This window comes from Galeopterus variegatus, unplaced genomic scaffold, assembly GCF_000696425.1.
Source record: "Galeopterus variegatus unplaced genomic scaffold, G_variegatus-3.0.2 Scaffold7840, whole genome shotgun sequence".
NCBI classification, from domain to species: domain Eukaryota; kingdom Metazoa; phylum Chordata; class Mammalia; order Dermoptera; family Cynocephalidae; genus Galeopterus; species Galeopterus variegatus.
The window spans coordinates 92752-110051 of NW_007733951.1; the positions used below are offsets into that span (position 1 = coordinate 92752).

A 17300-nucleotide genomic window follows, 5' to 3' on the forward strand; every position below is an offset into this window, starting at 1 on the left:
CGGCGGGAGCGCTGCCGCGCTTCCCAAGCGGCGCACTGTAGCAGTGCGCCACCGGGCCGGCCCTGTATGCTTTCTTTTTAATTGTGGTAAAATATATATAAGGTTGTCTATTTTAAACATTTTTAAACATACAATTCTATGGAATTAATTACATTCACAATGCTATTTGACCACCACCTCTATCTATTTCCAAAACTTTTTTGTAATCCTAAACATAAACCCTGTACCTATTAAGCAGTAACTCCCCTTTATTCCTTCCCCCCAGTTTCTGGTAACTGAGTGATATAGATAGGGCTGCCCCTAGGTTCAGAAAGTGTGTTTTCAGTTTGAAAAGTCAGTTTTAAGGTTGAAGAAATAACACTCTGCTCTCCCACTAGGGTGGTACCTTGGAGGTTATGACCTGTTCACTACCCTGAAGCTATGGCTATTGCTAGGGAGGACCCTACTGTGACTTGCACCAAAATATTCTCTCCTTTTCAGCTGGGTAGTCATTACGATGGCATAGACTTCTCAGTGCACCACAATGTCTTGGTTACTCCTGAGACAACTGCTTTCTGCTCTCCCAGAGCATGATTATTTTAATGTTCAGTATGCCCTATGGTATCCAGTCTGAGGATGCCATCTGCTTACTGCTGTTGCCATTTGCTGTCAAAGGCTAGCAAGGACTGTTCTCTGGCTAATATGTTTACACCACCTTACTTTGGAAAAGATGAATTAAAGGGCCGGCCTGTGGCTCACTAGGGAGAGTGTGGTGCTGATAACACCAAGGCCACGGGTTTGGATCCTATATAGGGATGGCTGGTTAGCTCACTTGGTGCTGACAACACCAAGTCAAGGGTTAAGATCCCCTTACTGGTCATTTAAAAAAAAATGGAAAAGATGAACTGGGTAAGATTATCTAGAGCACAGAAAAGAACTATGGTCAGTGCAAGGTTAAGTTTCATATGCAGGCATTTCATGAGTTGATTTTTTTGTTTGTTTGTGTTTGGCGGTTGGCTGGTAGGGAATCTGAACCCTTGACCTTGGTGTTATAATGCTGTGCTCTAACCAACTGAGCTAACTGGTCAGCCCCAGGAGTTGGGTATTTCTTTTTTCTTTTTTTTTTTAAAGATGACCGGTAAGGGGATCTTAACCCTTGACTTGGTGTTGTCAGCACCAAGCTCACCCAGTGAGCTAACCGGCCATCCCTATATGGGATCCGAACCCGTGGCCTTGGTGTTATCAGCACCACACTCTCCCGAGTGAGCCACAGGCCAGCCCCAGGAGTTGGGTATTTCTAATGCGTGTCCAAGTCCCAAAGGATAAGGAGGTAACAGAAAATAGTATCCAGAGAAGTGGGCTAGTGTTCAGCCCAAAAGGACAAATCTGTAAAGATGAGGCCTATATCCTGACACCAAAGAAAAAGTCTACTGCAGCAGGTAGAGAGGCGAAGGTAAGAGCATGGTGGCTAATCACAGTTTCCACCAGATGTCTGTGTCTAGCCTAGGACTGACTCTGTTGTTCATAACTGGAGTTGGACTCAGGATATTCAGAGCATCATAATCTTTTAGGCCTGCACGACAAGGTGTTACCCACCTAATTGTCCTAATACAGATTTCATATGGATGCAGTAGGTCAGGTAGGTGAGTACATCACCTCCCTGAGGGTAGACTAAGTTTGGAGGTGCAGCTTTCAGCTGTGATAGGTGGAATGCACCACCATACCAGGGTACAGTGCCTTCTTGAGGCAATTCCATCGGCAGCACTACCTCTATCACAGGGCAGAACACCGGGTGCCAGGAAAGGTGCAGTGTGTGGAGGGGAGCCAAGAGCCACAGCAGCCCAGAAGGGGGCCATATACATAAAAGGAAACACATAACAACTCAGCCTTCACAAATCAATAGAAGCCATTCAATGAAAGATCTGTTTTAAAATTTTCTAGTGTTTTTTTAATCCATTTAGATGCATGAAAAATAAGATTGTAATCCATAGATGAATAAATTAAATAATAAATCGCAGATGAATTTTAAAATATAAAGGTAAAAATGAAACATGAACAAACTGCAAGATATGTCATGTTACTGTTACCCTCTCGCATAGCAGCAATATAAATTATTTAGCCATGTAAAAACTTGAAATTTAAAAAACAAAATTGAGCATATATCTGCTATAATATCACAAAGGGTTAATAAAGTTCGCAAATAAGGAGCTTATAAAAATCATTTGGAAAAAACTCCAACCCTGAAAAAAAGGTGTAAATATTATTGACCAGCCAACTCAGGGAAGACAGAAAACAAATGAACAACAAGCATATGAACATGGTTCAACCTTAAATAATCACAGGAAATCAAATGGAAAAAAATCATTAAAAATCCTTTTTGTCAATTTAAAAGAATGGAAAAGACGAACACTGCTTGTGAGTGTGCACTGAATGGAGTTGTCTCACAGTCTACCATTGGGAGTAAAAATTCACACGTGCTTTTTGTAAAGCAATTTTACAAAATGTATTCAGTCTTTAAATGATCATGCCTTTTTAAAAATAACTCTATTTTTAAGGCTCTAACCTAAAGAAATAACCACAAAAACACACGAAGATTTATGTTTAAAAATGATGATCAAGGGGCCGGCCCGTGGCTCACTTGGGAGAGTGCAGTGCTGATAACACCAAGGCCATGGGTTCAGATCCCTATATAGGGATGGCCGGTTTGCTCACTTGGGAGAGCGTGGTGCTGACAACACCAAGGCCACGGGTTCAGATCCCCTTATTGGTCATCTTTAAAGAAAAAAAATGATGATCAAAGCATTACTTATAATAACAAATAATTTGGAAAGTCATATATCATAAAAAAACAGAATAATTAGATTTTTTTATGGCACATTCATATTATATAGGCATTAAAATTAGGTTTTTTTTCAAATTCTGTACTGACATAAATTATGGTTTATGATATAAAATAACAAAATGGATCCACAACTGTGTACAATCATGATTGTATAATTTAAGAGCTACATAAATAATTTATGAAGAAAAAAATAGGTTGGTTATTATGGGTGATATTCCTTTTCTATTTGGTATTATTCTGTATATTCCAAGATTTCTACAATGACCACACATCACATTTTTAATCAGATACCGATGAGGCCCCAAGCCTTATTCCATTGGAAGGTGAGAAGGAGGACCTCCTTCCCCTCCCACTTAGGGGCCCACTCTGCCCTCAGCAGAGGAATGTTCCAGAGGTTCTGTATGAGAAAGGAAGGAGTGCTAGGGCTGCTCAGGGGCCTGGAGTGGGCGGCTATTTGTTGATCCCACCACAAATCAGACAATGGCTGCTCAAGGTGGGCCCAAGAGGACTTGCTCCTCAGGGGTAGGTATGGCCACAAGGAGAGAAAGAAGAGAGGTCCCCATGACTGTGACTCTCTGACTTGATCAAGCTATCTCTCTCTATCATGAAGGCAAACAGATTTCCAGGAGTTAAATTGGCCCCTCTATTAGCCCAGTTACAACTGTCTTAAAAAACAAACAAACAAAAAACAGTAAGTGAAATAAAAAATAAGACATTTTCCAAATAATTCAAATTGTTCAATTAACTTCAACAGGACTTTGCTATATTAACATATGAAAACTTCTGAATTAATGAGTTTTCATAATCTTCATTCACATATTATAGCTCTAGCTTTATGTACAGCCCAGCAAATCACAGGACACAGAATTAATGGATGGCAAGGCTTACCTGTCAAGGAAAAAAAGGTAAAGATTTACCAGTGTGACCTATATTAATCCTTCCATTTTTTTTTGAAAAATCACCCAAACATGGAAATAAGACAAAAAGGTGACTGCATAACATTTAAATATTCAGGGCAGAGAATTTTCTAATAAACCTACCTAAGAATCATCTGAGTCTATTAGGATATTTAACTTTGGCCAACAACTGATTAGGGAGACTTCTTTTTTTTTAAATACAGTACTGTAAATTTAAGAGGTTACTTTGTAGAAATATGGTAAGGAGTGATATTTTTCTGGACATTGACCAGGTTTGTACCTAAATTAACAAACGTATTAATGCATTCATTTCCCCACAGATCTTTAAATGATTTTTTGAACTAGCTCTGTCATTCTGTTGGTTTCCTGAATAATAAGTTAAATAAAACATTGACAGGTGATCACCAACAAGCTGTGTGAAAATTATGGTTTGTAACAATTTGAGACTTGTACCTTCAGGCCTCTTATTAAGCAGGTTCTCTCTACCAGGATTGCCCTGAAACCCAAAGTATCAGAACACTGAACCACTCAAAAGCCACACTGTCCCCTCTGTGCGTACATTTCCCATATTAAATTTTTTGTGCATGTGTGCCACAAAGTTTGTGTAACTTTATCTTAATTATAGGCTTCAGGTATTGGCCTCAAGCACCAAAAAGAGTTTAACTGCATCTTTTTTCTCATGCCTTTTATATTCATCTTCCTTTTATCAGTTTGTTTCTCCTTCCTTTGATATTCACTTTGGAAGTGTGGCTTCATGGTGTAGGATAGAATAGATTACTAAGAAGGAAGTGAGGAAACAAACCAAGAATATTAACTGCAGGTGGTGAGACTACAAAGTAGTTGCTATGGACTGAATATTTGTGCTTTCCCCTCCCCCCAAATTCATATGTTGAAGCCCCTGACCCACAATGTGATAGTATTTGGAGGTAGAGCCTTTGGGAGTTAGTGAGGGTTATATGAGGTTATGAGAGTGGAGCCCCCATGGTGGGATTAGTGCCCTTTATGAGAAGAGGAAGAGACCAGAGCCCTCTCTCTATGCCATGTTAGAAGATATAGCAAGGTGGCAGCCTACAAACCAGGAAGAGAACCCTCACCAGACACCAAATCTGCCAACACCATGATCTTGGACTTTCTAACTTCCACAACTCTGAGAAATAAATGTTATTTAAGCCACCTAGTCTATGGTATTTTGTTATAGCAGCCCCTGCTGTTAATAATGAAAAAGAACCTCCCTTTTCTTCTTTTAATTTACTTATTACTTATATTGTTTATTTTCTATCCCACACAGCCACCCCACATAAGCTCCAGGAGGCGAAAGATCATTATCTTCTTCACTGACGAATCCCCAGCACGAGCTTCTGGCACACAGCAGGAGCTCAATGTCTGCACACAGACCCTTCCAGAGAAGACCTGACTTCCGGCAGCCCCACCCCTCATCTCATCAGAGCACCACCTTCTGTGTGCTTTCTATTAAACAGGAAAACTGAGGGGCAGCCCATGGCTGACTTGGGAGAGTGTGGTCCTGATAACAGCAAGGCCACAGGTTCAGATCCCTATATAGGGATGACTGGTTAGTTCACTTGGGAGAGCGTGGTGCTGACAACACCGAGTCAAGGGTTAAGATCCCCTCATCAGTCATCTTTTTTAAAAAAAAGGAAAACTGGCTTATCTGAGTCTTAACATGCAATTTTTCTTTTTTAGGTAAGTTAGTTTGAAATGCCTAAATACTGCAGTTCAAACAACATTTTTCAAAATGCGGGTCCTTAGAGGTTTTTTTCTAATTTTTAAATTTTTATTTAATTTGACTTTTTGGCAGCTGGTTTTTTGTTTGTTTGTTTGTTTTAAGATGACCAGTAAGGGGATCTCAACCCTTGGCTTGGCGTTGCCAGCACCACACTCAGCCAGTGAGCCAACCGGCCATCCCTATATAGGATCCGAACCCGTGGCCTTGGTGTTATCAGCACCACACTCTCCCAAGTGAGCCACGGGCCGGCCCTAAAACATTTTGTTATTGAAAGACCTGGGAGAGACTAGGCTGAGAATCCCCTGGGTTAGTTTCATCTCTCCGTGGGTGCCCTGCATGCACCTCCACTGTGAGGACATGGATGCCACACCCAGGATCTTCTGCTGTGGCCCTAGCTACCCAGGCCATTCTTTGCTCGCTCCCCTGACTCCCTCACTTCTCTTATGAGTACCATTTCTTCTGTCCCTTCATGGAATCTTGCAAAGATGTTTATGATTAATTCTTGCAAACTATTCACCCTTCCCAAGACATTCTCAGTACAAAAAGGACTTGGAATGATAGAATTGGTGTAGAACAAGGAACAATTCCCTGACAGAGCCATTCTGGCAGGAGAAAGACAACTGGAGGGGCACTGTTGTTGAGGAGGTTAGGGGGTTACCAGCATGGTTCAAAGGACACCCAGCAAGTCCCTGCCCATTCCACCTACCTCTACAGCCAGGTGGACACAGATCACAGGGAATATGCTGAACCTACTCGGTAATGTAAACTTCCAAACACTTTCAAACCGCTTCAGCAGAATCTGTGTTTAAAACCAAACGGTGAGTATCCTTAACACATTGTTCTTTATACCCATACTGGAAAGCAGACTGCCAGCTCTTTGAATTGGTCCTCATAATTAGCCTCTTTTCAATTGTTTTAAGAACCTGAGAATAATTAAAACTTCATTTTACTAAGCAATTGAAATTTTTCCTCTGACTTCAAAACTATGACCATTACATGCCAAATTGCAAGTTAATGATGGTTTCCCTATTGGAGGAACAAAAATATAATTAAGACATATTACCAGATAATGTGCCTCCAGCTCCATGTACAGCCCTACAAACTACAGCACATGAATCGTGCTATGGTTTGAATGGTTTTGTTCCCTCCAAAGTTCATGTTGAAACTTAATCCCTAAATGTAACACTATTGGGAGGTGTGGCTTTGGGGGAGGTGTTTAGGTCATTAATGGGTTGTCATTATTAAAAGGGCTTGCAGAAGTGGGTCCTCTCACTTCTACTATTCTGCCACGTGAAGACATAGGGTTAGCCCTCTCTTGCCCTTCCATCTTTGGGCCTGTGAGAATTCAGCAAGAAGGCCCTCAACAAATGATCTCGGATTTACCAGCCTCTAGAACTCTAAGAGAATAAACTTGTTTACAAATTACCCAGTCTGTAATATTCTGTCTTAGCAGCACAAAAGAGACTAAGACAAATAGCAAAATCTTACCTGTTCAAATGAAGAGAGAGAGACAGGAAAACAGTGAAGAAACACTGGTATGATTCATTTCTCTCTCCCACTTTCTGGAAAATCACCAAAACTTAGAAATGGGGCAGAAAGTTCATCACACAACCTTTTAACATCACATCAGAACATTGCTTTATAAGCCCACGTGTATCATCTGACTTAAGGTATTTAACTTTATTGACTAATAATTGGTGAGGAAGTGTAGGATTTTTACAGTAGTATAAATCTAAGAGATTAAACTGCAGCTAAACCATAAAAAGTGAGTTTTCCTGCCCAATAGGGAAGTTTATATATTGTTTTCTTGTCCTGCAAGTCATCAACCAGGTTTGTTCCTAAAATAACAATCTCATTTCATTTTCCCCCAGTACCTATATAATAAAGGATGTATAAATGCTTTGTAAAAGCACTTATTTCATTTTGTTAGTTCCCTCAATAATGGCTTACGTAAACCTTTGACAGCTGTTCACCAACATTCTGTGTAGAATCAATGGTTTGTAATATTTTGGGACATGTGCTTTCAAACCACTTTTTGGACATGAAACCTGTTCCAAGACATCCCCTAGCTGACTTCTCATATTGCCTTGGCCAAAATAAGGTAAAGATCCATTTCCTAAGAGGCTTGGAACAATCCTAACTGGTTTATAGGATTCATCACCTGGGATTGAATGGTCACTAGTGGAGTCTCCATCCCCAGGACTCTATCTTTGCAGTTTTAGAACGCAAGAGTCAACATCAGCCATAGACAGGTAGGGCATATAGCTTTGAAACAAGACACGGACCCCATGTACAGGGCCAGGGAGGGCAAGGTGTCAGTCATTGAGACTCAATTTCTTTTTTAATAGTGTCTGACATTTATTGAAAATAAGGAAAAGACGTTTGTACAGGTAGTGTACAAAAGCTGGGCAGAGTGCAGGGGTTATCGTGTTGAACAAAAGGCACACAACAGATAGACAGCTGCAAATTCAGAAGAAAAGTGGAGGCTGGGAAAAACTAGGTCACGGGAGAAAATGAGTGACTCGATTTGGCTGCCAGAAACACAAGAGGTCTCTGGGAGTACGGAAGGAATGGGTCCCGCTGAAGGTGAAAGGCTGGCTGGGCCCTTCAGGGGGGCGGCCAGCTGTCTGAGTCACTGTCCAAGGGCTGTGGCCAGCTCAGATACCTCCGAGGTGAGTCCAGACCAGTCAGAGCGGCACTCTGCGGTGGGATGCGGTGGATGGCGATGGCGGCGGCAGCGCAGATCTGTGGCAGGGCGACTCAAGAGGGGAGGGAGGCGCGGCGGGAAGGCGCCTGTGGCGACCCTGGCGGCGGCGGCGACTGGCGCAGGGGACCCTCCCCAGAGCACCCGCCCAGGCCCGAGGGTCTCCCCGCCTAGAAGTCCTCGTCCTCCTCCCATCCAAAGACCCGCTTCATCTCGGCCAGGAAGCCCCGGTAATCGTTGAGGAGGGGGCTCTCCTTCTTGATGTAGGGGATCACCCACTGCAGGGCCGGCCCCGTGAGGCGGGTAATGAGGAACGTCACCTTCAGGGCGTCGCTGGAGAACGTGTTCTCGTCCACGAACATGTAGGAGCCCGTCTGCACGATGAACTCCGGGAGCCGGTCGGTATCGCCGTCAAACGTCTCGGGAAAGGGAATCGGGTTCCTCCACCGACGCGCCGCGGGCCGGATGGGCAAGGCCAGGAGGGCCTTTATCAGTTGCACCCGACCGTCCATCGCGCCGTGCTAGCTTCGCTGGGCTTCGCTGGACTCGGCAGGGATGCGCAGGGCTCCGCAAGGCTCCGCAGAGGTCAGTACTGAGGCGTCGCCGGAAGTGCGTACCCATGGAGGCGGGTCCAGGACCGTGGTGGGCGGGGCCACGGACGGGGCTCCGCTGCCTTCGTGAGCCCCAGGGTGGTCGCTATTGCGCAGGCGTGTCACCAGGCAAATGCAGGCAAAAGAATAAACGAGGAGGCGGGCGCAACGCACTCGGGGAGGCGGGGTCGAAATCGGAGGGGCGGGACCGCGATTTCCGCAGGGTGGCCGCCGGCGAGGGGCGTAGAGCAGGGGAGGGGAACAGAACCGCTGCCGGAGTGTATGGGGAGGTTTGAGTGGCTACCCTGCGGAGCTTGGGACCCAACTTCTGGAAGTTGATGAGCCCACTGTGCCCCTCCTGGCCCCTCACTCATGAGCCCTGGTGTATTCCTTTGCGGACCCTGGGCTCTGGACACCACTTGAGTGAGGTTCTGGGAACACATTTTCCTGCTTTTTCATCAATCGTTCAGCCAAAGAAGCATTGCACCGCTGGTTACTGATGCTGTTGTCTTGAAGCATTAAGGGAAAATTCCCAAATATTAGCAAACATAATCCACAGCAGCATATTTAAAGAATGACATACCATGACCAGTTAATGTGAGAAGGGTTAAATGTTAAGAAATGTCTTAATTTGTTATGAAAGCTGTCTGCAATCCTCTGCCACGGTGCCCTGTTCATAGGCAGTTCACAACACTGCAGCTTGCTTCCTCATGGCCAGCAGGAGAGGAAGGGTGAGTCTGCTTTCAAGATAGAGTCATGTATAATGGAACATACTCATGGGAGTAACATCGCATCACCTTTTCCATATTCTGTTGGTTAGAAGTAAATCACAGTCTCCACCCAAACTCAAAGGCATGGCCAGGAGGTTAGGAAGGTGGGTGCCACCTTAGAGTCTGCCACAGTATGCATATACCATGGTTTGGTCATCCATTTACTCTTTTTTTCTCTTACCTCAAGGTCACTCGGTATGCCCCTTGAAGGACATTTGGCATGTTTCCAGGTTTTGGTAAGTAAAAATGAATCAGCTATAAACACTCATACAGATTTTTGTGTGAGCATGTTTTCATCTCTCTAGGGTAAACGCCTAGAAAAAGGGATTTCTGTCATGTTGTTCCTAATAAAAACTCTCATCACACTAGAAATAGAAGGGAACTCCTAAATCTAATGAAGGACATCTACAAAAAAACCTAAAACTGGCATCATACTTAAAGGTGAAAGACAGAATACACTTCGCCCTTAGATCAAGCACAAGACAGGTATGCTCACTCTCCCCACTTCAGTAAAATATTGTACTGGAGGTTCTAGACAGTGCAATAAGTGAAAACAAAATTGGGAAAGGAAAAAGAAATAAAAGGCATCAAGACTGGACAAAAAGAAGGCAAACTTGACATTCTTAGACAACACTATGATGTATATAGAAAATAGATTCTCTAGGCTCTACAAAAAATACTAGAAGTAATAAGTGAGTTTAGCAAGGTTATAGGACACAGGAGAATATACAAAAATCAATTGTATTTCTAGTAACAAATGAGAAATTTGAAACAAAAAATTAAACACCATAAAAATGTAAAAAAGTTAGGACTAAATATGAAAAAGATGTGAAAGATTTATATACTGAAAACTACAGAATATCCTTGATATAAATTACAGAATATCTAAGTAATAGAGAGATATATGTTCATGGGTTGTATAGTAGGATTCTCCAGAGAGACAGAACCAATAGGACATGCATATAAATATACGAGAGGGGATTTATTAGGGAAATTGGCTCACAGAATTGTGAAGGCTGAGGAGTCCCACAACAGGCCATCTGCAAACTGGATGCCAGTAGCGTGGCTCAGTCCAAGTCTGGATGCCTCAGAACCAGGGAAGCCCATAGTGCAATTCTCAGTTTGAGGCCAAAGGCCTAAGAGTAGGGCTGCTGATGGTGTAAGTTCTTAAACCCAAAGGCTGATGAGTCTTGAGTTCAGATGTTCATGGACAGGAGAGAAGAGTGTATCCCAGCTCCAGTGGAAATAGACAGAGAGATTCACCTTTTCCTCCGTTTTTGTTCTCTGGGCCTCTAGGAGATTGGAGGGTGCCTGCCCGTGTTGAGGGCAGATCTTTTCCACCCAGTCCAGTCAAGCTCTTGTGATAATCTCTTCTGGAAAAATCCTCATAGACACACCCTAAAATAATGCTTTACTAGGTTTCTATGTATTCCTTAAGCTAGTCAAACATACACAAAATTAACCATCACAGTTGGATAGTGTTAAGAAATCAATTCTCCCAAAAGTGATCCAATAAGGTGTAGACTAACAGGTACAAAACTGCTATCTGCTGTTAAGTGAAACATTGTGTAGTATATGCATGTGTTGAAATAACACACTGTACCTCCAAAAAATAAATATAAATAAAAATTTTAAAAATAATTTTTTAAGGCAGGCCCGTGGCTCACTTGGTAGAGTGTGGTGCTGATAACACTAAGGCCACGGGTTCGGATCCTATATAGGGATAGCCGGTTTGCTCACTGGCTGAGCGTGGTGTTGACAACACCAAGCCAAGGGTTGAGATCCCCTTACCGGTCATCTTTTTTTAAAAAAAAAATAATAATAATAATAATTTTTTTAAAAAGGCTTATTTTTAAAAAATATATAGAAAACATCCAATCGATTCTAAAATTCATATGGAAATGCAAAGTACATACAATAGCAAAAACAACTCGTAAATAGAAGAAATAAGTTGGAGGACTAATACTATTTGATTTCAAGATTTATGATAAAGCTACAGTAATTAAGATGATGTCATCGTATTGTCATTAAGATAGACAAATTAATGAATGGAACTGAATGTGGAATCCAGAAATAAACCCGCACACGTATAGACTGCTATTTTTTTTTTTTTTAATTTATTTTTTTTTTTAAAAGATGACCGGTAAGGGGATCTTAACCCTTGACTTGGTGTTGTCAGCACCACGCTCAGCCAGTGAGCGAACCGGCCATCCCTATGTGGGATCCGAACCCGGGGCCTTGGTGTTATCAGCACCGCACTCTCCCGAGTGAGCCACAGGCCGGCCCAGACTGCTATTTTTTGACAAAGTCGTAAAGGAAATTCAATAGAGAAAGAATAGTCCCTTCAAAAATGATACAGGAACAACTAAATATCCATTTATAAAAAAACAAATTTCGATCCATGTCTCATCATACACAAAAATTAACTAGAAATGGTTAATAAGCCTAATGATAAAATCTAAAATCATAAAACTCCCAGAAGAAAACTAAAAAAACCTTTGAAACCTTAGATTAGGCAAAGATTTCTTAGCTATGACACCAAAATCATAATGCACGAAAGTAAAATTAGATAAATTGGACTTAAAAAGCTTGCATTCTTCAAAAGACACTAAGAGAATGAAAAGACAAGGCAAAGGCTGGGAGAAAATATTTGTAAATCATATATCTAATGAAGACTTGAATATAGGATATATATAGAACTCTCAAAACTCAACAATAAGAAAGGAAACAACCTGATTATAAATGGGGAAAATATTTGAACAGACATTTCACTAAAAAAGATAAATGTATGGCAAATAAGCACACAAAAAGTTGTTCAACATAATTGATAATGAGGAAATTGCAAATTAAAACTACAATGAGCTACCACTTCACACCTATCAGAATGGCTAAAGTAAAAAAGAGAAAACGAACCAAAAAACCCAGAACAAAACAAAACCTGACATTACTAAATGTTATTGAATTTGTGGAGCAACTTCATATATTGCTGGTGGAAATACAGAACGTTACAGCCACTTCGGAAAACATTTTTAGCACCTTCTAAGCTTCTTTCATGCTGTGACAAGGTAGATTGATTTAGCTTATGCCATTTTTACTTTTTGAAAAGTGTTCTTGTTTGAAACCCCCCCCCAACACCTGTGGTGAAAATTGGAGGTGAAAAATTGTCCTGTACTTAGAAAAATTTTAAATTCTGCCTGCCTTTGCTGTTTCCCACCTATGCTGTTCCTGGCTGATAAAACCAAGAGCTGTATATCCGGATGCATCCAGACACCCTAGGGAGGAAACTGCCCTCGGGAAGTTTTTGCTGTCCCTAAGTGATTAACTGGTTTATCTTGGCTTCTGTAACCAGCTTGCATTAGGCCTCGCCAAAGCCCCTCCCTCCTCACACCAGGAGGGAATGTGTATGATTATATGATAACTTTGACTGTGTGACTATATAATTTTTTTTTTTTTTTTTTGCCTGTGTGACTGTGTGCCTTTAAAAGACCCCTTAAACTTAGACACGGGGCTGTTCTCTTACCAGAATATCTGGAAAGACAGTCGCTGGCCAGCTAATAAAGACCCACTTTTTAAATTCTCAATTGGATGTTCTGGTCCTTTTTCCATGCGACAGCCTCACAACAATGCAACTTTACAGACTATAATTTCCCCAACCCTGAGATAATCACTATTCTGAATTCCATAAGCATTTAGTTTTGCCTATTCTTGACATTGACATAAGGTGGAATCATAAAGTATATACTATTTTGTGCCTCATATCTTATACTCAATGTAATATATGTAACATTCATCCATATTGTTGTGTCTACTTCTGCAGAATTCCATTGTATGAATATGCCATAATTCATTTATCCAATTGCCTAATCTAGCAATGTATTACAGGGATGATACATAGTGATTAAATGAAGTTTATCCCAGGAATGCAAAGTTGTTTTATCAACCAAAAACCAAGCATAATTTTCTATACTAACTGAGAAGAAAAATGTAGTAGACAGAATAACAATTCCCCAAAGATGTCTGAGTCTTAATCCCCAGAATTTGAGAATATAAAGCAAGAGGGAAATAAGGTTGCAGATGGAACTGAAGTTGATAATCAGTTGAATTTAAAATAGGAAGAGGGCCGGCCCGTGGCTCACTCGGGAGAGTGCGGTGCTGATAACACCAAGGCCCCGGGTTCGGATCCCATATAGGGATGGCCGGTTCGCTCACTGGCTGAGCGTGGTGCTGACAACACCAAGTCAAGGGTTAAGATCCCCTTACCGGTCATCTTTTAAAAAAAATAAAAATAAATAAATAAAATAAAATAAAATAGGGAGAGTATCCTGGATTATCTAATCACATGATACCTTCTAAAAGTAGAAGAGAGAGGCAGGCTAGGTTAGAAAGATGCCACATGAGAAAGACTCCACCCACCATTGCTGACATTGGAGATGGAAGGAGACCATGAGTCAATAAATCTGGAAGCCTCTAGAAGCTGGGAATGGCTCTCATTTTACAGAGCAAGAAAATGGTACCTTGGTCCTACAACCTCAAAGAAATTAGTTCTGCCAATAGCCATAATGAACAGGAAAGAGACTATCCCCTAGAGTCTCTAGAAAGGAACATAGTCTCCCAATACCATGATTTTGGTTTGGTAATACCCAGACCTAATTTCTGACATACAGAACCATAAGACGTTAAATTTGTGTGGTTTTGGACCACTAAATTTGTAAATACAACAATAGGAAGCAAATACAAAGAGAAGATCCATATGACCATCACAGTAGAGACAGAAAATGCATTTGACTTATTTCACTTCCCACTCTAAAGAAACAGATAAAATTCATGGAGGGCATCTTTAAATTTTTATAGGCAAGATATTTCATATTTACTTGCCTTGGTAGGACCCTTTTACTGAATAGTTTGTATGGATGCAGGCAGAAGTGCTTGCTACCCTATTCCTCAGGGCTTATAGCCCAGCCAACCCAATTGTATTCAAAGTTATCTATGGCAACCAAATGATCAAGGTACACATCATCAGTAATAAAATATACTGACATCATGAACACGTCGGTATGATATACTAAGACACAGTATCTCTTCTGTGGTATGCTTGGCAAACATAACACATTCTAATTATGAGAAAGCATCAGATAAAAGCAAATTGAAGGTCATTTTACAAAATGATCAATAATATTCTAAAGTGTCAAGGCCGAGGGTCTGCGAAGGAACAAAGAAGGGCAGATAGTGCTCGACGGGGAATAGATACACCAGGCGCTCCAGAGCACTTATACACCCTACCACCCAAGCAGAGCGAGATCCCACCTCACCACAATCCTAGTCTGCGGAAACCCCCTTGGAAAACCTTGACCACGCCCCTCTGACTCCGACCACGCCTCCTCGAGGGTGTCAGGCCCACCCTCGGGTTCTCCTCCTGTGCGTGCGCTGGTGACGAACCTGCGAACTGGCTAACCCCGGCCTTGTGGGCGGAGCCCACTCAGGGACCATGACTATGCCCATGGCTCCGCCCATATCCCGCCCGGAGCCTGGGCCCGCCTCCGTGGGCACGCACTTCCGGTGACACCTCGGAGCTGACCCTGGCGGACCCCGGTGCAGCCTGGCGCAGCGTAGCTGAGCTAGAGGGGCGAGATGGAAGGTCGCGTGCAGCTGATGAAGGCCCTCCTGGCCTTGCCCATCCGGCCCGCGGCGCGTCGGTGGAGGAACCCGATTCCCTTTCCCGAGACGTTTGACGGCGATACCGACCGGCTCCCGGAGTTCATCGTGCAGACGGGCTCCTACATGTTCGTGGACGAGAACACGTTCTCCAGCGACGCCCTGAAGGTGACGTTCCTCATTACCCGCCTCACGGGGCCGGCCCTGCAGTGGGTGATCCCCTACATCAAGAAGGAGAGCCCCCTCCTCAACGATTACCGGGGCTTCCTGGCCGAGATGAAGCGGGTCTTTGGATGGGAGGAGGACGAGGACTTCTAGGCGGGGAGACCCTCGGGCCTGGGCGGGTGCTCTGGGGAGGGTCCCCTGCGCCAGTCGCCGCCGCCGCCAGGGTCGCCACAGGCGCCTTCCCGCCGCGCCTCCCTCCCCTCTTGAGTCGCCCTGATCTCCCTGCGCTGCCGTCCCCTCCCGCGTGGTGCTTGCCTTTGTTCCAGGAATAGCTCTCCAGGCTCCCGCGGCTGCCTCTGGGCCTCGCTCTGGAGCGCGCCGCCGCCCTCTCCCCAGCACAGCCCCTCCCTCCCATGTACATTTGGACGCCGTCCTGTGCTCCAGCTGCAAGCTGGGCTCCCGTTACACACCGGACACATCACCCACAGCTCGGCCGCGGCCAACAGCCCCCCGTCGGACAACTACATCCATCTGCCCACAGATCTGCGCTGCCGCCGCCATCGCCATCCACCGCATCCCATCGCAGAGTGCCGCTCTGACTGGTCTGGACTCACCTCGGAGGTATCTGAGCTGGCCACAGCCCTTGGACAGTGACTCAGACAGCTGGCCGCCCCCCTGAAGGGCCCAGCCAGCCTTTCACCTTCAGCGGGACCCATTCCTTCCGTACTCCCAGAGACCTCTTGTGTTTCTGGCAGCCAAATCGAGTCACTCATTTTCTCCCGTGACCTAGTTTTTCCCAGCCTCCACTTTTCTTCTGAATTTGCAGCTGTCTATCTGTTGTGTGCCTTTTGTTCAACACGATAACCCCTTCACTCTGCCCAGCTTTTGTACACTACCTGTACAAACGTCTTTTCCTTATTTTCAATAAATGTCAGACACTATTAAAAAAGAGATTGAGTCTCAAGGACTTTGACACCTTGCCCTCCCTGGCCCTGTACATGGGGTCCGTGTCTTGTTTCGAAGCTATGTCTATGGCTGATGTTGACTCTTGCATTCTAAAACTGCAAAAATAGAGTCCTGTGGTGATCCTGGGGATGGAGTCCCCACTGGCGGCCATTTAATCCCAGATGATGAATCTTCTAAACCAGTCAGCTCCTTTAGGAAATGGACATTAATCCGATTTTGGCCAAGGCTATAGGAAGAGATGTAAGAAAGTTTTAAGAAATAGTATCTTTATTTTTAAAAAATAGCTTGAAAGCACATATCTTAAATCGTTATGAAGCATACAGCCCACACATAAGTTAGTGAACATCTGTCAAAGTTTTATTGAATGAGTTGTAAGGAATCATAATAATTGCAGAAGTGCTTTTAAAAAAGCATTTATGTTTATAGATCCTTGAATATCTAGGTAATAGGGAAAGGAGTGAAGAACAGTGATTATTCATTTAGGTACATACCTGGTTGATGACCTGTAGGAGAGTAAAATTATAACTTTCCCTAATGGGCAGAATGAAAAGCATTACGTCTTACTGTTTCTGTAGGCTAACCTCTTAAATGTACAGAGCTGTAATAAGCCTCTTCTCTATCAATTGTTCTTGGTTAAATTTAAATATCCCAAGAGGGGCCGGCCCGTGGCTCACTCGGGAGAGTGCGGTGCTGATGGCACCATGGCCACGGGTTCAGATCCTATATAGGGATGGCCAGTTGGCTCACTGGCTGGGCGTGGTGCTGACAACACCAAGCCAAGCGTTGAGATCCCCTTACCGGTCATCTTTTAACAAAATAAATAAATAAATATCCCAAGAGACTCATGATCTTTAGATGGTCTCATAGGACAGCATTTTGTTGTGATGTTGAAAGATCATGCATCCGGCTCTCTGCCTTATTTTTAATTTGTGTGATTTTCCCAGAACATTCAAAGCAGTGGGAAAAGGCTG

General features: G+C 43.3%; 2 protein-coding genes and 1 pseudogene across 2 annotated transcripts; 2 read left to right on the forward strand and 1 right to left on the reverse strand.

Moving 5' to 3' along the window:
* Positions 1–8239: 8239 nt before the first annotated feature.
* On the reverse strand, positions 8240–8785 carry LOC103607914 (protein FAM127A). Its single transcript, XM_008592373.1, has one exon. The coding sequence runs from the start codon at positions 8696–8698 to the stop codon at positions 8357–8359; it is 342 nt and encodes a 113-aa protein (XP_008590595.1). The 5' UTR covers positions 8699–8785; the 3' UTR covers positions 8240–8356.
* A 6325-nt stretch (positions 8786–15110) lies between these two features.
* LOC103607916 (protein FAM127A-like) lies at positions 15111–15528 on the forward strand. The gene has a single exon (XM_008592374.1). The coding sequence runs from the start codon at positions 15175–15177 to the stop codon at positions 15514–15516; it is 342 nt and encodes a 113-aa protein (XP_008590596.1). The 5' UTR covers positions 15111–15174; the 3' UTR covers positions 15517–15528.
* On the forward strand, positions 15473–16316 carry LOC103607915 (annotated as a pseudogene).
* The last annotated feature ends 984 nt before the right edge of the window (positions 16317–17300 follow it).

Coding starts and splice junctions, on each gene's coding strand:
- LOC103607916 (XM_008592374.1), top strand. CDS start 15,175: ATGGAAGGTCGCGTGCAGCTGATGAAGGCCCTCCTGGCCTTGCCCATC.
- LOC103607914 (XM_008592373.1), bottom strand. CDS start 8,698: ATGGACGGTCGGGTGCAACTGATAAAGGCCCTCCTGGCCTTGCCCATC.